The 24,047-nt window shown below is 36.5% G+C and overlaps 1 protein-coding gene across 2 annotated transcripts; it reads left to right on the plus strand.

The window, feature by feature from the left end:
* Window positions 1-227: 227 nt before the first annotated feature.
* Window positions 228-22,270, plus strand: LOC129254547 (A-kinase anchor protein 1, mitochondrial-like). Of its 2 annotated transcripts, XR_010296540.1 has the most exons (9): window positions 244-544; window positions 10,185-10,380; window positions 10,984-11,080; window positions 13,464-13,585; window positions 14,933-15,113; window positions 16,207-16,422; window positions 17,139-17,281; window positions 17,817-18,249; window positions 18,656-20,263. XR_010296540.1 is itself a non-coding variant. In XM_064113542.1 (8 exons), the coding sequence occupies exons 1-8, from the start codon at window positions 525-527 to the stop codon at window positions 17,958-17,960; spliced, it is 1,119 nt and encodes a 372-aa protein (XP_063969612.1). In that variant the 5' UTR covers window positions 228-524; the 3' UTR covers window positions 17,961-22,270. The 2 variants fall into 2 exon arrangements, 1 of the variants encoding a protein (XP_063969612.1); XM_064113542.1 differs by having other exon boundaries at window positions 228-544; window positions 17,817-22,270.
* Window positions 22,271-24,047: the final 1,777 nt, after the last annotated feature.

Here is a 24,047-nt window from a genome sequence, read left to right on the forward strand (position 1 = left end):
ACTTCCTTGGGATGCAGAACACATGCCCCCTTTTGTTAATGCAGATAAAGAGAATTATAAAAAGTTATTGCCCTTTGAGTTTAAACATGAACACTAACACAATAGGTGAACCTCTGCTTGGTTATCAATGCAAACAGATGGTTGGAAGTTTACTAGCAATTCAGTATGCATAAATTAGAGTAGCAAGAATTTTATGTCACATGGATGGCACGACTGAATTTTACAATACAATTGTGATTGTGTAACACTTTGAGGGAATACCGGTTTGCACAAGTTGTGCATGTTTGTGCTTGGAGAAGACTTTTGGGGTGATCTGCAATTCTGAATGAAGCATCTGATGAATATTGGAGGGGGGTTGAGCAGTGGTTGTCTGATGAGAGTTAACTTGCCAGTGTGGTTGGATTGGGACTATTTAGAAGCTGCTAGAGAAGGATTATACAAGTGGAATTCAAGCCCATTTCACCCAGATGACGAGAACTTTGCCATCTTGAAATGACTTGAGTAGCGAATAGCAGCATTTCAAGATGGTTTTAGATCAGGAAAGGTAGGTCTATTTGAAGTTAATGAACTTTTATTATCATCTTGTACATAGATATAAGATATGTATTTGTCTTCTCTGTTCACACTCAGGAGAATGTCAATTATGTTTAGTTTTGATTGATAATGAAGGAGTACCCAGATGAGATGGGGAAAAAAGAAAATTATTCTTTACACTCTATAAACTATAAGTGGGAAAATATACAGATAGGAAAACTAAGTACCCAACTTTTTGCACTCCCCCCTCCTGATGAAAGATAACAAGAAATACATGAATGAATAATGAAAAAACAAAAGATGAATGAATAAATGAATGGGTTTAAAAATTTTGCCATTCTGCTTAATTTTTTTATAACTCAAACCTGCAGAAAGAAACACAGAATAATCAAGAGTGAGATCATGATGAAATCTTAATGTCAATTTCGCACATTGAAACATGAATTTAAAGATAATACATTAATGAAGCCGAAGCTCTTAATGTACATCTTGTATGTAAATAGTATGATCACATCCATAGATTTTCTTTATTTGTATACTGTTGAGGTGTGACCAAACCTTTAATAAGAACTGGTAGCTGATGATCTGAACATGTGATGGCTTAGTGATTGAATACAATGTACACATGTGTAATATGAAGAGACTTGGCTTGTGAATGTCATACATACTTCTGCTATCCCACTGACATTGGTATTGATATTAAAGCCAAGAGCTTGTAGATTATTTGAATACACTTTAACATCTATGTGTGTTTAGAGCAAATTTTTTTTTCACTCAGTCCCATTGTTTTGATCTAATTTTATGGCAGATGTTTTGATAGTATTTTTTTTTCAATTGATTCCAATTGTGATTTACTTATTCATTTATGTAATCATTTATTATTGTGTTAATTTTCATTTTCATTTTTTGGTTTTATTTATTTCTTTGTTAAGTAATTAATCCATTTAATCCATACCAATTCCCTTCTTAAAATCATTCATCTATTACCTTAGTCATTTTGTCAATTCATTTTTATTTTCCTTGATGTTTGTTTAATCATTAATGAGTGAATAAAATTTTACTTGATGACATTGTTCTAGTTAATGGCATATTTTTTTTGCTATCTATTTGGGACTAAACCACAGAGCTACTCAAGAGTTTTGAAAAAAAAAACTAAAGGAAACCTCTGGCAATGTTCTTGAACTCAATACCATGACATTAGGTGGTTTCAGACCGCCTCGAAGTTCGCCAGTTCCAGGTATTCTCTGATCGGGAAATTTACCCCGATCAGAAAATACCAGGTATTTTGGCGGTGTGAAAGCAAACTACGCGTAATATCCCCGAAATAAAATACCCGATAAATAGTAGGTACTTGGCGAAATTACGAGAACTTTCGCGGGGATTTTTCCAAGGTCGTGGGTATTTTGGCGGTCTGAAAGCAAATTACGGGAACTTTTAGCGCAGCGTGTCGTTGGGTGCGGCGCCGTGCATGGGTTGCTGCTGGGCTAGTGATTTTGAATTTCGCGCCTTGCTGCTTATCAGTCCATACTGCGCATGCTCGTAACTTCAGGAACTTATCCCGAAGGGTATGTTTCAGGGCGGTGTGAATGCAGGAATAATTAATGGGTATTTTTCAGCCTAAAAAAGTTCTCGTAATTTAACGGGGATTCTTGTGATCGAGGCGGTTTGAAACCACCTAATGTCATTCAAAACAGATTTGGCAGACACTGGAATGTGATTGTGAAGACTGGAAGGTAATTGAGAAGAATTTAGGCAATGCACTCGGCTTCCCCTCTCTCTCTCTCCTAGCCTCTCACAATCTCCCCTCCCTTCCCCACACACACTCTCTCTCTATTCATCTCTGTGACTCATCCTTTCTCCCTTTTTACCTTTCTCCCTTTTTACCTTTCTCCCTTTTTACCTTTCTCCATCTTTCTCTCTTCCTCTACTATCAATTTCTTAGTCTTTTCTACTATCTCACATTTCCCCCTCTCACTTGTTATTCCCCTCTACCCATTCTACTCAGCCATCTCTCCCGCTAATTTGTAATGGTATATCTGGGGTCATTATTTGTAATTGATTGAAGTATTGTTAAGAGAGCAACAATATTAGCTGCAAAGTAAATAACCTAGAATCACTACTGTGATTATAATTTATTTATGTGGTTAATTTTGTGGTATGTTTGTGGTCAAGCACAGATGGTATCCTAAAATATGTCTAGACTGCCTACTAGTATGTAATCATTACCCTAGATTCCAAATGATTTAATTCACCTGTTCACAAATTATCAAGTCCACGTTTTAATAGATGGTAGTTGCATGTACATTTAAGTGCAGACTGCATGTATTTACATTGGATTTGGGTTTTCCCTATAAAAGGTTCTACAAATGAATTTACTCCTACAATTGTAACGTTTCAGGGGTGGACGTTTCACAAACAAGTTTTATTTGGTATTTGTACTACACATGCCATATCAAATTGCTTCATTTTCTTCACTCACATCCCTAAGTGTAAGAATACAATTATTGGAAATGAATTAAAGATAAATGTTTTTTGATTGATTTTAAAGATACAAAAGGGTTTAATAACAACCTGAATTAACTGGTCTCACCAATAGATCACACATCTCACAACAGTACATCACACATCTCACAATAAGGATGTACAGGTGGATACAATTTCTTAGCATTTATAATCAAACCATGATGACTCATTTGATTGTAATCATGAATGAATTTGAAATTGAGCAGGTGCACAGATCAAATAAAATCATCAATCATATTTTATTCTAGATTCCAGAGCTGTGCAATAGGGACTTTCATCAAACACTTATCTTCACGCCATTCATGTTTGTCCGTAGGTGTATCCAATCAATTTTTTTTTAAAGCTAGAATAACAAACCAAGCACAAGACATGGTCACTCCAATCAGATTAGTGTTCAAACGATTTTTCATCAACACTGATTTTCCCTCATTTCAATCAAGGCCACATGACCCAGGAATTATGAAAAGGTCAAGGTCGAAATTATGCAATGTCCAAACCGAAAGGAGGCCTGTTAAAATCATAAGATCTTTGTTACCTTCACAAGATTTTTAAATAATACTAGTGTTCTGCAGAATAACTTTTCAGTTGCACCTTTTTCCAGTGTTTCATGCTTGCGTATCAAAAGACATTGATTTTTATGACCGAATTCGCTTGAACGCGAACGTGGTTTGAACTTCCCATCCGAAAACCACGTAAAGGTGTTGATTGTATGCAGGATTGTACGCAGCTCATGCTCTTTACGCAGGTGTGCTTGTAGCCTACCTGCTAATCATATTAGCCATGCATGAGGTGGAAAATGTGCTCATGTGTCGCCGACAGCCTCACATTGTAGCGATGCAGTGTAGGGCAATTAGTGTTGTATTCAGGTTTCGATAGTGAGGGGTTCTGAGGTGATAGGGGCCAAGTCCAAGAGATCACATTCTATTCTGATACCTGATATGTCCCTCTCCTTGGTACTGACCTAGTGTTACAGACAAAGATGAGGAATGGACAAGCAATACAGTATTCCATGGTGAAGATTGAGAAGTCCTGGAGTAATTTTGGTGTTTTGCTTTATGGGTGGGAAAGTGTGGTTTTCAATTTTAGAACAAAGAGAACAGCAGTAGATTGTTTCAGGGGAGGTAGGGGAAGATGAATGTAAGATGATGCATGGGAGGGGTAGGGGGTAAGGTAAGGGAAGGTATAGAGGATAGAGAGAGAGATGGAATGAGAGAGAGGAGGGAGTGAGATGAGGGGTAGATGATGCAGGGGAGGGGTAGGGGTGGGGAAAGGTAAGGGAAGGTATGGAGGATAGAGGGAGATGGAATGAGAGAGAGGAGGGAGGGAGATGAGGGGTAGATGATGCAGGGGAGGGGTAAGGGTGGGGAAAGGTAAGGGAAGGTATGGAGGATAGAGGGAGATGGAATGAGAGAGGAGTTAAGGGGAGATGAAGGGTAGAGGAAGAGGAGAAAGGGGAAGGGATAGGGAGTATGGATGGTAAGGGGTGGGAATAGGTCTGGGAGGTGAAAGGATTGAGAGGATGGAGGGGAAGAAAAGAGGAGAAACATAGGGGATGGTTAGAAGGGAGAGGGCTGTAATGATAAGGTTTAATTGAATGTAATACTCGGAATCCGGTATGTGTGTCTGCACATAATTTGTTGTTACTTGTTACACTGTATGTTTGGCAAAATGCAAGCAATTTAATCATGAGGGGTATCATATTGAAAACATTGCTCATAACTTAAATAATACTCTGCTATTTCACTTCCAGGATACACCTGTAAAATTTATTCTGATGTGGGCCTACTTCCAGACAAGCATTCAAATATTACATGTAGTCTTGATGTGGTTATTTGTATTGCATTTCATTTGAATAGACTGCTTAAAATTCAAATAGTAAAATTTGAATGAACCACATGTATTTTAGGAGACATTTTGCTGAGATATCCATTCAAACTGAAAACTCTCAATCGAAATATCATCTTCTGTTCCTGAACTCTCCCTTAAAAGCTCAAATCAATGGTCATGAAGAGGCATTTAAATGCTATTGACAAGTGAGGTTAATAAGATGTCTATTAGATGACGGTTGCATTATTACTGGGGAATGAAGTGGCTTGCGAGATAGATCTGCTATTCATCTTCTGTGTAGGAAGGAATATTATTTAATTGTCAATATCTTGTCTACCATCATATTGATTCAGAAACAGGGTTTACTTTCAGTGCAATAGTTCTAATTTTGTAAAAGATGCTAGATAAAATTTATTAAAGCTTTGAATACAAAGGATTTTCGAATGATTGTTGACTGCTCTCATATTCAACATGAATGCACTTCTCACATCTCTAGGATACATAACACTGAATATTTATTATTTAATTTTGAAATTTATTATTCAATATCACAAAATACATTTCTTTTTATCACATTCTCATCAAAAATAATTTTGAGTAAAGCAATATTTGGTCCTTCAGGTTTCCCACTTCAGGATTTTTTTTCACGAGCTTATTCAGCAACTTGTTCACGCATCATGTCTTCAGTGAACATTCATATGGACTTGCACAGGTACATGTGTACATCTGTATCTCTACTCCTGCCTACATGTGTAGATGTATATTATATCTCCAGCGAATAGCGGAGGAGACACCCTTAGCGCTAAACCCATCCACGCGAGGGCTTCACCTGACGGCCTTAAACAGCATATCGCCTCCTTGCATAGCTGACTATGGTTAAAGGGCATGCTGTCTAGAAAAGGGCATCTCTGAACTTCAGCGTAGCTTACTCCTCCTCCTCCTCTTCTGGGCTGCCTAGACTATCCCCAAGTCCCTGAAGGTTTTTTTTATCATTAAGGTCTGTACTGTAAGCACGACTCGATGGAATCTTGACTTTAATCTTTGGATTAATGGGAGAATGCCCAAGATGTACATGTAGGGAAGCGGGAGGGGTTCCATTGAGTATCTGAGTAATTAGACTTAAATAACCTTTAAAATAGTAACGAAACATTTTCTCTTATCTGTAAAATTGATTAAATTGTTCAAAGGGAAAAAGAAGATTAGGACTTCAATGCGATAAACTCAGCCCTGTAAATGCATATGAGGGTCATCCTAAACAAGAAACCATATTTCGGCCTACCTGTATATTTTCACACTTATAAAAGATTTGTGTTATTCTGTTATATCAAAATAATATAAATCATGTAAATAGATAGGCTGCACACTAACATCTGCATGATGGCAAGGGCTTTTTCTGATCACAAAACAGAGTAAAAATAGCATAGTATGCTATGGATATTATACATGACATGAATCATCAAAATGGAAATATCTTGTTATTTCTAGAGATCTACACTATGGTAAAATCCATTAATGATAAACTTCATAATAGTCCAGAGATTTTATGAGCGTTACATTGAAAGAGTGAAAAATGTTTCCACAATTTGCTACTGATAAAACTAATAAATTGATAAATGATTTCATTCTGAAGCTGTCTCTTGGAAAATTTTGGAAAATTTTAATGATTCCCCTTTTAAAGCAGTCAATATTTGCATAATAGAACACTACCTAAATTTTGTGAATTTTCAACAAAATACTTGTAGGCCTATATAAATCTAGAAGCATCATGGTAATATGTCTATCAATTGCATTTGATTTCATTATAATGAGACTTTTTAATGATAGTCTCATGCCAAGGCTGGATTAATATATTCTGTCTTTAGATTGTCCCCATCTTTCTGCAAGCTGAGATGCCTATTTTCTTCACTACTAGTACTTTGTTTATTCAACCAGGCCAGATGAAAAGCTGTAGTCTTCAATTTCAGACCAGACTAATCCCTCTTACCAAGATGGGATCAAATTTCACCATATTGCCTCGTCATGCACTTGTGTTCTTATTTTGTAATTGGTAGGCCCCCGCAGTGAAAATCGAGCAGCGCAGATTGGTACAGTGTTAAAAAATCATCAAAAGCGATATCCATCTAACATAGTACACCAATGACAAATGGTAAATGCACAGGGCTCAGAGGGCAGTTCACCCCCCCCCCTCTCTAAAAAAAGAAAAAGCCAAATCAATCTTAAATTTTATTTTGGGTTCAAGATGAAAAATAATGTAAACATTACATTAATTTTCTTCTGATTTATGCAATTATTACAATTTTGTTTGTCAGTAGCATATACTTTAGGGCTGATATTATATAGTTCAAGTGGTTTATTAGAAACCTTGCCAAAGCAATATCTGCATGCAAACCATAACAAATAGCAATGGATACTAGCAGGAAGCTCTTCTGCATTGTTTTATTTATGGTACTATGAATGAATACTCTATCGCCTGGTTGAGGCGCTGTTCAGATCAATGTCATGGTATAGCCTAGTATATCCAATGGCTCAATGTACCATCTCACTACCACTCCACTACATCAGTCTGAATAGTTGACTGCCAAGTTGAAGTGGAGTATTTAGTTTACATCTTTAGACCTTTTTTAAAACAAAAGATCCATGTACACTGTCATGAATTTCTTGAATGCACACCAACACTCAATAATTTTGAAAGTATTCCTAATTTTTTATTGATATAATTTGAATTCACAAAAAATGTCATTTTGTTTCTTGTGGAAGGAAATTTTGCTGCATCAGATAAGCTCTCATTCACACATTAGTCTTTGCCCTCTATGCATAAAATTAAGTTTATAATGAATATTCAGCTTAATCACCAGAGATTGCCAGATCTATTATTTCAGTTTAATTTTTTTTTATAACAAGAGGTTCAAATAAAGGGAATAATCAGTGCAATATTGAGTCTGTTTCACAAGACTATAGTCATTCAAGGCAGACAGACCCCAGGTAGAATCGCACATGGCTGCTCATACTACAACTGTATCTCCCCTCTATCTCGAGAGGAAACTATTTAGTGCACAAGCATACATGTACGTGGGGTCATGCCGCGTTGTGCTAATGTCAGTTATTTTGCCCCCCTTCTACTGCCAGCAGAGGTGATGTCGTAGAGACGGTCGCGTGGGAAGTAATTGGGTCATTGGATAGCGGCACTAATGATCAACGCACTATTTGGTTTGTGGTGATTTTAGGACAGCCCTATGGTGGGGATGATGATCTTGTTCCATTAAAAACAATTATTTCAATCACCACATCAGTATTACATTCATCATGTCAAGTTTTAGACCCATTAAGATACATGTATCACTATGGATTCTGCATTATGTGAGGTGTTTACAGTTGAGTCCGAATCTGAAATGGGCTTTAATACACCGTTATGCTAACAGAGAAAATATTAAATATACAGTCGATAAGGGCGAATTTAATGATGGTTTAACCAAAGTTCAAGTCTATTTCAACTCTGTTTGACTTTTGTGAACTTTAACTTGAACTTTCTTCAAGTTGTGCCATTTTCAATTCTATTTTTCTTTTTATATCATCGCACAGTTGCCACTGACACTTTTGTGGAGTGTTTCTAAGTGGAAACATTTTATTGCACTGTAAGACCTATGCCTTTCCTCTCACCTTTCAAAATCCAACCTGACTATATGCTTTCTTTATTCTGGAGGTGCAAACGGTGAATTTAAAATTATTTTTTACTGCTCAGCAATTATAATTTGGGCATTATTGCCCATTCTATTTGCATAGGAAGATAATAGGGTTTATGTCCACTACGTCTGATGCCATTTTGTCTAATGACTACGGTATGTCGTCTAATGCCGTTTTGTCCCATATTTTATTTAATAGCCGTTTCGTCAATTAGTCTTCATGGTGGGTAAAGTGGCAATATACATGTATGTGTATCTTCAGTGTGCTTTATCTAGAGCTGTTTATTTGTATGTGAACATGAATATCCGGCTTCTATTTCAGTTTAATTAATAACCTAGGCTTGTGTTGTCATGCCCTACTTTCTGTTGGTCTACGTGAGCTCTCATTCATAAAACAACTTTTACAACCTACTGTGGTCTTGCCTTCAGGCTTGAACCTTTTTATGATTATCAACGTTATAGGCATAATATCATTTAAAGAAGAGAAATGGTTGTCTGTGGGGATGGGTTTCCACAGACTTACACAGTATTTAGAGGAAGATGGGATCAGACACGTAATAGTTCTTCTTCTAGGCTCTAACATTTTTACAGGCAAAGAAAAAAATCATGGCAACTAGTATTGAGGGCTTGAGGCTAGTTGGGTTAGGAAGTTGAGATGTTTATTTTTCATCCGTTAGAAAGTGAAACATCCATATGATTTATAATCACTTATGGAATTTTCCTCAAAACCACAGATAATCTTGGAAGATAATTATTTTTTTTACATCAGTTACCTTTCAATTTTTTCCTGTTTGTCATTAAAGAACCAGCTTTTACCAAAATATGATAATATAAGAAATATGAAATGGCTAGTTCAAGAATCTGGAAGGGAAGGTACCATAATACTTCTTAAAATTGTAGGAAAGGAATTGAAAGTAATGATAAAACTAGGTAGCAATTTTACATCTCATGTACATCAATGTGAGGCATGAATCATATAAGCATATTTATTCATTTTTATCTTTTAGATCTGAACAGACCTTGACTATGATTGATGTTGTAAGCCCATTCAAATATTAAAGAAGAAAGAAAATACACTGTAGTCAATACTCAATAGGTTTTTAAGGGGTTGACTGGAAGTTCACATTGCATGCCTTTTGAAGTTAAAAATTCTGAGTATTCAAAGAATTGAGAATTATTGAATTACTCTTTCCAGTATAACAGAAGATTTAGGTTGTCCTACATATGAAACTTACAATAAAAAAAAAAATGCTGACTGGTTGCAAATTCAGACTCTTCTGTAGTTTGTATTTAGTTTCAAGTTTATGAATGATATGAAACCGAACAAATTCTGCATATTCAGTGATTATTGTCACTTGTCAGCTATTTTTAGTGGGAGAATTTTAATGAAAGGAATTCTGATGCTGTTGCATTTTGATTGTCTTCTCTTATACAATTTGGTCTTTGTGGAGGTTGAGAAATATCTTCAATAAAATCTATACTGGCAATGTCTAATTGATGGGTACTGCTGGTAGATGTAGTTATTTAAAGAAAATCTCTCGATTTAACTTGAATTATGTATGGAAGACCGCAAATAATGTATTGATTCATAAAAAGTTATATCTTTTTTGTTAATTACAGTAACTCAACTGGATATGATGTTAGTTCTGAGGTGAACAGTGAGGGGTCATCGATAGACAGTGGCCATGGATCAAGGGACTCTGGGGCTAGTGCTAGCCCTGCGGCTATCTCTCAAGCACCGGGAATGAAGGAAGGACCGGTCATGTACCAGTTTGAATTCCCTTCAAAGCTCTGTGGTAGACTCATCGGAAAATCGGTTAGTAATAGCAGTAATAGTAGTTACCAGTAGTGCCTGAGTTGGAGCGTTTGGTCCATTTGCAATCATCTGATAATGCTTCTTACAATTTCTACTTACTTCTTAATGTTCCTACTGTTGCATCACTGTAATAAAGATATATAATGAAATTTTATTTTCCAACACCTTGAAATGATTTGTAAACAAACTTCTTTATATTGTACATTAGTATTGCACAGTATGAAATCAATGAAATTCAATAATGAAAAGTTGTTCATTATTTCCGAATCCATTGATTACTATGTCTATCATTGCGCGGGACTTTTTTTTTACACAACTACAATTGACCCTTTTTCTGAAATCAAATCTTAAGTTTCTCACTAATTTCAATAATGTGATTGGAAATTAATCCACTTTACCATTATGGTACAAATGTTGGCAATGAGAAAAGAAAACTCTGCCTAAAAATGATTTATAACTTCATCTCTCAATGACCTATGCTAATATTTATAGATTATCCTATTTACACTACCTTTTGTTGAACCCAGTTGAGGGAGGATATTTGTTCCTTTATTGACTCACTAAATTGAATGTTTGACACCCATCTTTTGTATTTATTTACAGGGAAAGAACATTCGTGAGCTGAAGGATAAGACCGGAGCCAAGGTCATTCTAAAGAATGTCCCATACAGCACCACCCATCAGATCTGTGTTGTAGAAGGTATTCTTTAAAGCTTGAAAATTGTTCTTTGACCTTCAAGCAATTTGGGCTACCCACTCTTTATCAGATTTAAGATTAATGCCAGTTTTGGTAACGATCTCAAAATGAGCTTGTACAGAATCCAATAAAATTACCACCCAAGTATTTGTTTGTATAAATAAAAGAATGTGTGCCAAATGGCTCTGGAAGAAAATGTGTAATTGCTGAGAAATTAGCAAAATAAGCACAGAATTCCATCAAATGTTGGGTATTTTTCCAAGCAATATTAATACACTGTCCCACATATGCTTTTCTGCATTATTGATCATCAGAATTATCACTTTTCAGCTAAGATTTTGTGATTTCACAGAGATAAGTTTACATTAATTTACCAGATCTAGATCTATGATAACAAAGTGAAAATTAATCCTGATCTTAAAAAAATACTTCCTTTTACCTTTAAGTGATACTCAGATATAGGAAACTTGAGGTCTTTTCTGCTGCACATACTGAATGTTTCTGTATAAGCTGTATGTCATTGTAATTCTTGCATTTCTTAATACACCATTGTTCATTTTTAGGAGGGGCCTAATTTTCATTGCAGATCAACAAATTTTTCCTCGATCAATGTAGATATCACGCACCTAGAGTGAGAATTGAACAATCAAATTAACTGAACAATGAATCCCAATTGCTAGAATTCAAACATACTTTCACTGGCTTTCCTATTGGCAAGAAAATGAAAATTTCCATGCAATGTTTTGCAACTACTGTTAATTTAAAAGGCACTGAATACCTCACATGAATTGTTCTTTAATAGGAATTATATCGATTAAATGGCAAGAAAGTATTATTTGAATAGTTGAATATTTGAATTATTTGAAAAGTACTAACAATACTTTGGGTGATGAGGGTGCCTCCATTCACTTTTTAAATAATGTATATTAAGCCAAAGACCTAGAGTCATTGGCCTGTATTCTGAACTTGAGTTTGATTTAAACTCAAGGTTTAAAGCTGTAGTTTACGTATGGAAAGCCAATTGTGACATAAATCACTAACAGTAGCGATATATATTTCAGCTCATTTGACTCTCAAATTATTCTCAATTGTCTAGGAATTATGAATAGATAATTGTCTTCACAATCAAAGAACCAGGATAGGGCAGAGTAAACATAAAAACATACAATGCAATACAAATTTTGACACTTTTGGCTTCCCATAATTTTAGCACAGCGTTAGACCATGGTCTATCTTAAACCTGACTTCAGAATACGGGCCATTGTATCAGTGTACATACTTAATGCTTGAACTTTTCCTAATTGGAGAACTCAACATTGAACAAGAGACATGCCTCGCATAAGGATTTCACTTGCTTTTCTCTTTTTTCTTCGGGTGGCACTAATTCCATATTCCTCACAGGAAAGGGCTAATTGCTGGCTTCTCGAACCTGGGACTGCAAATCTTTAAAGCATTTATAGGGGATGAAAATTCAGTGGTAATGCTTGAAATGGATTTTGTACCCTGGGTATTGGTGCATCTGCATTACAATTTGAATGGCATTAACATAACAACTTTAATAACAGTGGAAATTTAAGATGTTTACAGACTTCTATCTTGGAAAGAGGGATTGTTTGGTAAGGAGAATAATGCCTTTGCATTTTGCAGAGGGGCTTGCTCCTGATGAATTTCAATGGAAAGAGCATTCTTGTAAACATACACTGCCCAGTCTTCCTCTCTACCCAACTCTCTGTATCTGTATCTCCATTTTCCTCTCCATGGCCCCATAGCACCTAGATTAGCAATTAATTGCTAATTTGAAAGTGCAATTATGATTGGTTCTTAGTCAGTGCACTGAGCGAAACGCGCATGCAAGAATGATTCTGATAGGCCAATTACGGGGCCCATGTCTCTCTTCTTACACATCTTCCATTCTTCCTTTGTTTTGATCCGTTTTGAAATTATCTTTGTCCCTCTGTTTCTGTCTGTCTCCTCATCCTCACTGATTTCTTTTCTCTACCATCTTTCCTGGTCTCTCCATTCTACTGTTCCCCTAATCCAGATTGGACATTGATGTATGGAAGCTCTCTTCCCCAAAGCTAACATAGAGGGCCTCCTGACTCCCAATCCCTAACCCAGTGCCATTGCGGATGGGAGATAAGAGGATTTGCACTGGGTTAGGGATTGGGAGTCAGGAGGCCCTCTATGTTAGCTTTGGGGAAGAGAGCTTCCATACATCAACATACAGGTACTGTTCCCCTCTCTCTTTCTCCCCCCCCCCCCTTATCTTGCTCTCTCCCTTTCCCTTTCCTCTTTCTCTATTTTTCTCCCCGTCATTCTTTCTCTCCATCTCTCTGTATCAATCTGTCTCATGAACACTCGTCCATATTGCTCTCTTTCATTCCAGGCTTGAGAGGGGAGGTAGATGGAGCGCTTGCGTATATCAAGAAGAAGTTTCCCAGCGTGGACCTCAGCAGACGGGCCAATACACAGCAACAGAAGAAGAACAAGACACCAGATATGACACAGGTTGGCCAGCAGACTCTATATATCTGGTTCTTAGGCTCATTAATTCTAGGATCCTGGGACCTGTAACATAAAGCTTGGAGATTGCTCTTTGGGCTGATTTGCATGGTTGATCACACAGAATAATCAATGCAGAGCCCCGTCTTACAAAGAGTTACGTTTGATCCAATCAATCGTAATTCTATGGAAATCCATCAGCGTCATAATTTTTTCTACAGGAAATTTGCACAATGTCCTTTGTAAACACAGAGAGGCACAGTGAATTTTCAAGAATACAATGAATGCATGAATATACATCATAGTGAGAAAATATTTTGAACAAACATGAATAATAGATGTTGACGGCCGTCCATAGTTGCGATTGATCGGATCAATCGTAACTCTTTGTAAGACGGGGTCTAGGGCCCCATTGTACATAGAGTTACGATTGATCCGATCAATCGTAACTCTATGGAAATCCATCAGTGTCATAATTTTTTCTACAGGAAATTTGCAAAATGTCCTTTGTAATCAAAGGAGAACACCCCAAATTGTCAAGAAATCAATGAATTTATGGATATGCATTCATATCTAAATTTTTTTTTGAACAAACATGCATTTTATATGTTGACTTTGCTGGATTTCCATAGTTGCGATTGATCGGATCAATCGTAACTCTTTGTACAACGGGGCCCAGATCAGTTGCTCTATATTACAGGGTACAGCTCCCACATGTGTCCCAAGTATGTTTGGTATCTGATCTTTGCAGGCGATTATATGCTTGCTAATCATACAGATTTGTAGGGTCTGTATCGGTAGTTACATAAAAATTTCAATATGGTAAGATAGCAGCTCATAAAAACATTGTAGGGGCAATCGTACAACCATTGAAGGGCATTGTACGATCAGTGACGGGCAATGTACAATCAGCGTAGGGGCATCATGAGATATTTGCACGATCTCTATTAGGCCTCTTTATGACTGTATGTGGCCCTTGATTCCAACTGTATGTGGCACATGAAATGGTACAAGGACTGTCAATGATATGAAAATGTTAGCGGAGCCCCCCCCCCCTAATAATTGTAGACTGGTCCAATATGCAGTGATCATAGAAAAAGTAGACGAGGCATTTTGTTGTTATCACATTCTGGAGGCCATATTTTTCGTTTTGAACGTTTAGGTCGACTCCATTTTTACCTGGAGAGACACCTGACTACATTCTTATTTCCAGTGTGGTTTTGGACAAGATATATTCATACAGAAACCAATGCACCAGACAAGCCATGGTCTTTGCATTCATGGTAATCTAATAACTCAGTGATAGACCAACATGAATTGTGATTTAACATTTTGTATGTTCTTCTCTTTCAGCTACACTTACCAGAGGAGACACCCAACAACATCCTAATCTCCAGTGTGGTTTCTGGAGGCCATATTTTTATTCAGCAGCCAATGCATCAGACATATCAAGGTCTGAACGTTCAGGATAATCTGATGACACAGATCTACCAGCAAGCCGACATGACTCCACAGCTCCCAAGACCCATTGAGAGTAAGAGATATTTAAAATTACAACAAAAATCACTTTATAAAACTTGATCTCAAGAAAATTGAATACTCAAGTGTCAAACCTCATCTGGTGGGGCGAGGACCTTTGCATCTGAAGTATGTTTTGGCAAGCATAAAATAAAAAGTAAAGGTCAGGTCTGTTCCTATAAATTCTGACCAAAAAAGGAAAGAAAAGGCATCAGAATTATTGGAGGCTGTATACCATTCCTTTGGATATTCTTCTCTTTTTTGCATGGTGTCGTGGCTTCATATTTGTTAGATTGGTAGAATTTGGACGTATTGTTGCTTGATAAAAAGTGATTTTCCAGAATTTGAAGTACAGACCTTGCCATCCAATTGGGGATATGCATTTTCATATTACTTATCTGGCTGTTCTTATTCTGGTTCTAATTATTGGCTTCCCTCTAAGCCAATCTCCTTTTGTTTTTCTTCATCCACCCAAGAGATGGAATCAAAGCAGTCAATTTGATCTTGTTTGCTTTTCATTTTGAGCAAATATTATGATTTACAATATCAAGGGAAAATGTATTTAACAACAAGCAGACTTTTGTATAAAAATGGTGGCCAGATTTTACTTTCATATATAACTTGTACAAATAGGCGCCACTCACGACAGCTAGACGAGATAGGGTTGGCTGTATTGGATCAGATTACTTATAAAACATATTGCAAAAGAGGCAGAGTCAATGATACTGTAGGTTACATACTGTAGGATACATGAAATGGTAGCAGTTACCGAAGAAAAAAACTATTTCTCCCTTGGGACAGAAATGCCAGTTAATCTCATAGTCACATGTTCTAATAATCAACTGAATTTTCAAACTTCTTTTTTTTGTATTTAGTATCATGAACTGATGACCAGGTCAGCATTACACAAAGCTTAGCTATTGATTCAATTATTTTGTACCATTTTCTGCACATATTCAGTGTAATCAATCATAGAAATCAGCTCTATAGTCAGCTGCTGAATTTTGTGTTAAGGGGACCTGGTATAAAAATGTATCAATGTAAACTCTTTGTTGAATCTTTTAAGATGAATATGCCCTCAATGCTCTTTGCTTTTTTCTTCACTGTAGATGGTGTAATCTGTGCTGCACCAGTAATGGATGGCTGGTATCGAGCCCAGGTGGTTGAAGTCGGCAATGAGACCGACGAGGTTGATGTGCGGTTCCTGGACTATGGAGGCTACGCCAGGGTGGAGGCCTACGCCCTGAGACAGATCAGATCAGACTTCCTGAGTCTTCCCTTCCAGGCCACAGAATGCTACATGAGTAACATTGCACCTCTTCCAGGTAATAATGAGGATAATATTGAGGTTTTACTCACCTGGGACCCGTAACACAAAGCTTAGCAATGATTGCAGAACGTTTTTCTACGACTGATTGCATTGACTACTATGTACAATCAGTTGTAAAAATCAATTTAATTAAATTCAATTCACTTGTTTTATTTTCCACTTTCAATTTCAATTTCATATTTACAATTATGATACAATTGACATAGTAACATATAATCACATTTGAAGTATACACAAAAGTTGATAACAGTATAACATTACAAAGACAATTATCAAATTGAAATATGAATAATTGAAAGGGAGGGAGGGCCAACTCAAAAGCAGAGCTTGTATAATGTAGGCCCCCCTCAAGCGCTGATTAATCGCTAACCTTTGTGTTACGGGACCCTGGTCTCTGAGCAGTTGATATATTTCTAAGATAGACAGTCTGGTCTTATTGACATTTGCTCTACACTACATTTGGTCTAATACCCACTTTGTCTTTTTCTCATTCATTCTAATATCCAGGTGGTCTAATTTCCACTGCATTTACTTATCACTTTGCACTTTTTCGAATGAAAACAGGTGAAGCTGAATTCAGTGAATCATGTAGCTAGCTCTAGAGTATTGGTTTGATGCAAGCAACCATTCTTACTTGGATTCTGCCTTACATGTCTCTTGAAATAGTGCATGCTATTTTATACATCTAACATTCTCCTTTGTTGTTTGCAGGTGAAGCTGAATTCAGCGAATCATGCAGAATCTTCATTGAACAGCTAGCTCAGAGTATTGGTATGATGCAAGCAACCATTACTGGATACTCGGTCGATGGAATCCCATTCATTGAAATCTTCTTCATCGACAGCTACGGCAAGGTAAGTAGATATCGTCTATTTTTCTCTTTGTCTTCTCTTGTTACAGATAAAGATTAAATGTGGCAATATTATAACTTTTTTAAGATAAATGCTTAATGTGTGCTCAGAAATCCTCTAATCGCTTTTCATGAATGCACTGCGAATTATACATTCATGGTTTATTTATTTGAAAAACAACAATGATACACATACTGCAGCCAATTGCTGGAATTTGTGGTATCTACAATATACAATAGTTTAAATGGTGTGCAGATGGAAAAGCATTCTTCAAGATGCCAATGGAAATTTATTCATTAGTCCTTGGGGTGTTTCAGAAAAGCTGTCAGCGCTGCTTCGATGGGGGAATGCTGCCATGATTCCAAATTACACAGTGGGCTGTTTTCCATGTGTGAGAGATTTCTGAATAAAGATTATTAGAACCAAAGCTTAATCACAAACTGATATGTTATTCCCAGTATGCTCAAATAATGTCAGTTACGTTCACTTCTTAAAAAATTTCTAAAGAGACTCTTGTTCATTTCTCATTCAAACACAGTCGCAGTCGCTGAACAAGCAACTAGTAAACCAAGGTCTTGTATCCTGGTACGAAGGCACGGAGGCAGCAGAACCCTGCCCGGATGCAGCCTCGGTAACAAACGGAGCCCTCTATAGCTCGGAGACATTAGTCAGACCAAGCTAGGATCAGAGGGGTGGTATGGCAAATGACATTTTGAATGCTAAACGCAAGGATACGTGACACGAGGATGAGAGGGATGCGCGATTATTATTTTCTCCCCTCTTGTAGAATTCTTTGATTTTTGAGTTGCGAGGGAATGAATGGCTTGTAAATGCAGGAGGAAGGTGGATAATAGCAGATAAGTTGATAGTGTGAGGATAGATGGCTTTCCATTTAAACACCAGTGAAGACATTGTCTTTTGATGAAACGATTTGGATGCTATTCGTCTTGAGGTCTTTTAACCCCTCTGACATCGTTGGTCTAAGTTTGAATATGTGCTAGCTACTGCAGAAGACCCTGTTCATCCTAAACAGTAATGTATCCCGTCAACTCAAATTAACTTTCTCAGATGTACGGAATTGAATGGGAAAAAATAAGGGGAGGGATTGGAAAGGATAGGATAGGAGAAAGATAGTGAAGTTGTGTTTTGGATTATTTTGGGGGATGGATGTAATACCCAGTTCAGATATATGGCAACCAAAATCTGCAGTAGGGCAATTCCATAAAATATGTATGTCCGACCCCCTCTATGTGGGACCCTTCATGAAATTTTCTGTCTCTGATTTCTTGTTCTTTTGACAGTCTGTAATGTTCTCAAAGGACCATGACTTGGTCAGTTTATAAAGTGAAGTAGGACTTGAGAAAATGGGGGTCGGACATACAAAAAAGTGGATCCTTTTATGAAATTGCCCAGCAGTTATCTGTGTGTCATCAAGTGGAAAAAAAACCCATTGCATTTCTGTGTTTCAATAACACACTTCTCAAGGTGCAGATCCACTATTCATTTATTGCTTATAGGGCATCTAAACTTCATATGTTGGTGAATTAAAATGTTAAGACAATATTTTCAATTCCTGTTCATTTACGCAAATGAAAATATGGTTGTTGTGATCCGCTTTAGTATGTCATTCTGAATGACCCCTCATATGAAGGTACAAATGGATGGCATTACATGATTTGAGAACTAGGTTGGAACTAACTCTTGATCACAAGTTTTTGTGTGGGCCATTGTTTCAACACAGAATGTGAATGACATTTCATTATAACTGTTTGTTGTTGGTATCGTTATCTTCCAAAGATAATCTTAATATCACTGCCGGCTTCTTTACCAAAAAAACAGATATACTCTATGTATACTTCAAGTGCCATTGAACGCATAGTTCATATCATCTCTTCTCGAGGCAAGGGTTATGAAACATCTCTCGTATTTCTCAAGAAGACAATCTATAATTAAGGAGCGTTGAATAGCTGGAGTCCTGAAAAGCTCATTCAAAGTGGTGGCCTGATTCCGGGGATTCACAGAAGGAATTATGGCATGTGAGAACATGTGAATAACAAAAAAATAATTGATTTTCTGCTTGGCTTTTTGACTAGAATGCATCAAATCACTTCAAATTTGTGGAAAATGTGAGAATTTTCCATTTTCAAATCTATATGTTAACACTCTTTGTATTGCTTGTGGCAATCAAAAATTGAAAAATAAAGTTAGAATATTGTCTTTCTCTTCAAACAAATAAGTATAGTGCCAAAACATACCTAGTGAACTAATTTCAATCATATTTCAGGAAACAGTACAACTTTTCTATTTGCATACTCTCCAAACAGGGAAGCATCTATTGCTGTATCATTGTGAAAAATTATTATCATTACAAAGGCATCACAAAGGCATCAAAGGCATTCACCCATCTACAAGGAAGACCAGCTTAGCACATGGCCAATATTTTTTGTTTGGGCAGTTTTGAATATGGCTCAAAGCAAATGAGTTTGATGCAACTCCATCTGTTCAAAGCTCCTAGTTGTGATATATCAATGTACTGTCACCAAATAATGTGCAGGTCAAGTTTAACTATTGCATGATATTTTAACAGTTATCTAGTGCTTCATACAGTGTTTCTGAGCACTTACAAAATACAAAGAGCTTTCAGCATGAAAGTGGTGGCATGGGAAAATTTATGCAATACCTTTATTTGTCTGCACTGCTCTTTATTTGATCAGTTGGCGATAATCATAGACTATCTTTGGCTTTGGTAAATCTCCCCGAATGCATATATCAGTATTCCAATTCATTACTACGGTCGATCAATCTCCCTGCAGTTATTCTCGATCACTTTGCTAGGTTTCCTTTAGACTATTCTCGTTCTAGAGCAATCTTGAATTGCACTCTTGATGCAAGACTGCAAACCAGTATTCACATACATTTAAACAGATTTTATTACTTTCTCACTTTATATTTTCTGATGTGCTTTGCTTTTGTTTTTATCTAGATGATAATTCTGTTTTTACAGAAGTTTCTCTTTTTTAATTTTTGTACAATGGGTTTGCATATTGAAACAAATCAAGTAGTTCCAGATTCATGTATGTCTTGCAAAAGTGGTGAATAGTTGGAAAGTATTGATTGGAAAATTTATATCATACATTATTTTGAATTTCTGAAACTGTAGGATTCAATATTCAAAATAAAAAAAAAAGGAAATGAAAATACCAGAAATGAAGAAAAAAAAATGAAAAGGGGTGCTTTATAAGATGGCTGCTTTTATTATCAGGATAACAACATGCAACAATATAAAAATTGAATTTGGTATGTTGAATAATTTCGGAAAGAGATTTATATTTCAGTCTGGGATGTACTGTATATTATGTAGGTGTAACCCCTAGCAATTTAATTATGCATTGCATTGTTGATGAGACTGGCTTAGAAACGGAGAGGAGTGTGCATTTATTTACCAAAGCAGAAAATGAAACCATTGGGTTGCAGTGTGTATGATATATATTACCGCTAAGTGTTTGTCATGGAATGAAATATGATAGTCAATGAGTGTTTTTGTTTGATTTGATTACGTTTATCAACAGGCATTTATAAGTTTTGTTGAGAATGAATGGTTGGTACGAGGGCACAATATATATATTTTTGAGGTTGAGAAAATACTGGTAGTTGTATCGTGTACAGAGGAGTTATTGAAAGAGGTCAGAGATATAAGGATTGACGTTGACATTTCTTTTTCTTCATCTACAGTGTAAAATCTCTTTTTGTAGAAAATATGAATTTAGAATGTACAATTGAATTGACATGATTTTATGACAAAATATGGCAATCAGGAGATGGAATATGGTTGATAATTTGCATGTTTATTAGAACTTATCTTGTGGACGTAGATGGAGAACTGTTTTATATTGGTTGATTTGATTTTGTGTGATCTTTGTAGAGCCTTGTTTCAAGTATTTATCCTTAATACTGGAATAGCTTGGTTGTATCATCAAGAAGAATGGGTGCTTATTGCTTAAGTGAACTACAACAAATCATTTGTTTTAGCTTTTGTTTATTTTGGGTAGTAGCTAACAGATCTGTGCACTTAAGTGCATTGTGACTGGGGGTTTGGAAAGATCTTTTGAAATGGAATTACTGAAGATACTGAAGCTTTGCGGCTTAGTGAACTTTGCAAGCTATTTTGATGTGTTTGCCATTACTTATTCCAGATGTGAGGCGAGTCCAAGGTTGATATCACCAGACAGGCTTTTAAAGGAAAGGTGAAACTTCCTAATACCGTATTAAAAACTACAAGCTAAATGTACGTGGCTGTTGTATGTATACACATAACTTTCTTTAAAAGAGGATTTTTTTCTTCAAGGTAATATTGATGTATGCTACATGCATGTACTTTGTGTACAACAATATTTAAAGTAACATAAACAAGCTTCTAATATGGTTATGTTCATTACCCTAGCTTATGACCTCTCTCCATTTTTCATTATCATGCCTAATATCTTGTTATGAATTTGTGTCAATCAGTTAAACCCTTTTAAACACCAGTGCAGAAATAGTGAACATTACAGTGCGGCTGCCCTGGTGTTGCTTTTCCCCTTCTCCAATGGCGTTCTCTGCTTGGAGCTATGGTGCGACACTTTGGAAACTTTCTGAAATGAAATGTCTCTTATAAAATATCATGATGAGCATGATGAGTGTGACAAGCCACTCACTGTATAGTCCCCCTGCGGCCGCCATGAGGGCGCCTTGTGGCCACAGTTAGGGTGACTTGCGGCCACCTTGCATCTGCCACATGAGGTATTAAGCACCATTAGAAGATTAACAGGATGAGGATCAAGTAATGGGCATATCATTTAGTTACAATATGGTAGGAGATGTGTTTGTATTACTGGGGCTTATTAGTTTTGTGATGAAGGCCATTTCTTATGTTCCTGGGCCATTTTCAAAGTAGCAATTGCACAGTAACAACAAAAGAATTTAGTGCACCAGGTGCGATGAATAAGTCATCAATCACGATTATCTCAAAGTTCTGTTGTGGAATCGGGAAGTAGGAACTCAAGATGGGATAGTTCTCATAACTCATTTAATTGTAGTGTGAAAGAGAAGAAATATTTTAGAATTCAAAGAAACTTGATATAAAACCATATTAGTCCATCGTTCTGAAATTTGGACTTTGCAGTCCGGCTACCTCACTTTCCAAGTAAACCAAGATGTGCTGCAACTATAGGTGATGGTGGTTACAACAATTGAATCAAGTGTGAAACTCCTCACCTTTTAGAACAAATTAACAATGCGAAGACCAAGCCAAAAATCATCTATGATATCCAATGAAGAAGGGTTATACTGTTGGTATCTTGGATATGAAGAAATTATTGGTTTCGACCACCCACCAATTCTGCTTCTTTATATCATACCACTTATCAATACCGAACCATATGTGATGTCATCAAATTTCCTTCTCAGCATTTCACATTATGGAAGTGTGTTGAAAAGCCTCCACCCGTACAAAATTTGAGACAAATTTGTTCATGGTTATCCAATGTGTGGCTTAATGAGTACCTGTTAAGGTCCATTGAACTTGGTGTTTATTGACACCTGGCCAATTTTCACTGATTTCAGTGGGCCTAAATACCGTCACAGCCCCGATTCCTATGACATTTTAGTTAACGGATGGTTGCTTGGTGGTATAGTCATGGTCATGGGTTTGATCCCTGGCTGATAAGTCATACCAAAGACTTATAAAAAATGGGTGGGTTTTTCATAAAGCTGTTCGTAAGTTAAGAGCGACTTCAAGAAAAACTGGTGATCCTTTCTTGTGGTAAATGGTATGTACCAAAATGTTCGTTGGTGATGGTATAGCGCGTAAGGTTCACCAGTCGTTCTTAACTTACGAACAGCTTTATGAAACGGCTCCCAGGACCTGCCTTCTTGCTAGGTGCTCAGCATTTAGATTGGAGAAGGGACATAGTAACATGTTATGTTATGCTATGCTGGGGCCCACTGGTAGAGCAATATTATGAATGAAGTGGCTACCCTGGATAAATAAAACATTTTTATCATAGTGATTATCAAAACTCTGAAATGCCAAAAAGGTTTTTTTTAATGTTGTTGCATTGGTACTCTCTCTATGTGTAATAACTTTGGTCATATCCCCAGTCACTTTATCACTGTTCTCCTCTTTAACCATCCTTTTTAAGCTCTTAACAGTATCCACCATCTAGCTCCTGGCTGATATTGTAGTTTAGTCGTCCGTTAGACGAGCATGATTCCTTTCTCTGTTTCTTATGGAGATCTCGAGTTAGCTCTTTAGGGAATGCATGTTTAGAAGTTTATTTTATTTGCTTGAACTTTTAATCTGATTTTTTTTTCCGCAAGAAAGGCTCTTTTTTTATAGCATTTATGTTTAATTGCTGTTAAGAATTCAAGGGAGATTGTACAGAGAATATCTTACGCCTGTAAAATCTTATGGTTTATTCCTGTAAATAGCATACTTAAGTCCACCTTTTACTTTACATCTTTCATATTTTTTTAAAAACATCTTTTTTTCAACAAAGAAGGATTATTCAGTTTAACTTTGAGAAATTCTAAACTGATAGATGATTTGGATTACAAACCTTCTTCTGTTGGCATATTAAAAGTGTTTAGCATATTTTGATGGAACTTACAGTGTTAACCAATTAATTGTTAAATTCTTAATTCTGGAAATAGTAATCACACTCTCAAAATTGACAAAACATTCATGACTTATGCTAATAATTAAAATGGTTGTAAAGATAGAGTGAACATG

This window comes from Lytechinus pictus, chromosome 2 (genome assembly GCF_037042905.1).
Source record: "Lytechinus pictus isolate F3 Inbred chromosome 2, Lp3.0, whole genome shotgun sequence".
Classification (NCBI taxonomy): domain Eukaryota; kingdom Metazoa; phylum Echinodermata; class Echinoidea; order Temnopleuroida; family Toxopneustidae; genus Lytechinus; species Lytechinus pictus.

What these genes read in the sequence shown, in the direction of transcription:
- LOC129254547 (XM_064113542.1), top strand. Translation starts at nt 525, where the DNA reads ATGGTTTTAGATCAGGAAAG. An exon ending in TCAGATCTGTGTTGTAGAAG is followed by an intron (nt 11,081 to 13,463) that starts GTATTCTTTAAA and finishes CTTTCATTCCAG; the next exon opens with GCTTGAGAGGGGAGGTAGAT. An exon ending in AGACACCAGATATGACACAG is followed by an intron (nt 13,586 to 14,932) that starts GTTGGCCAGCAG and finishes CTTCTCTTTCAG; the next exon opens with CTACACTTACCAGAGGAGAC.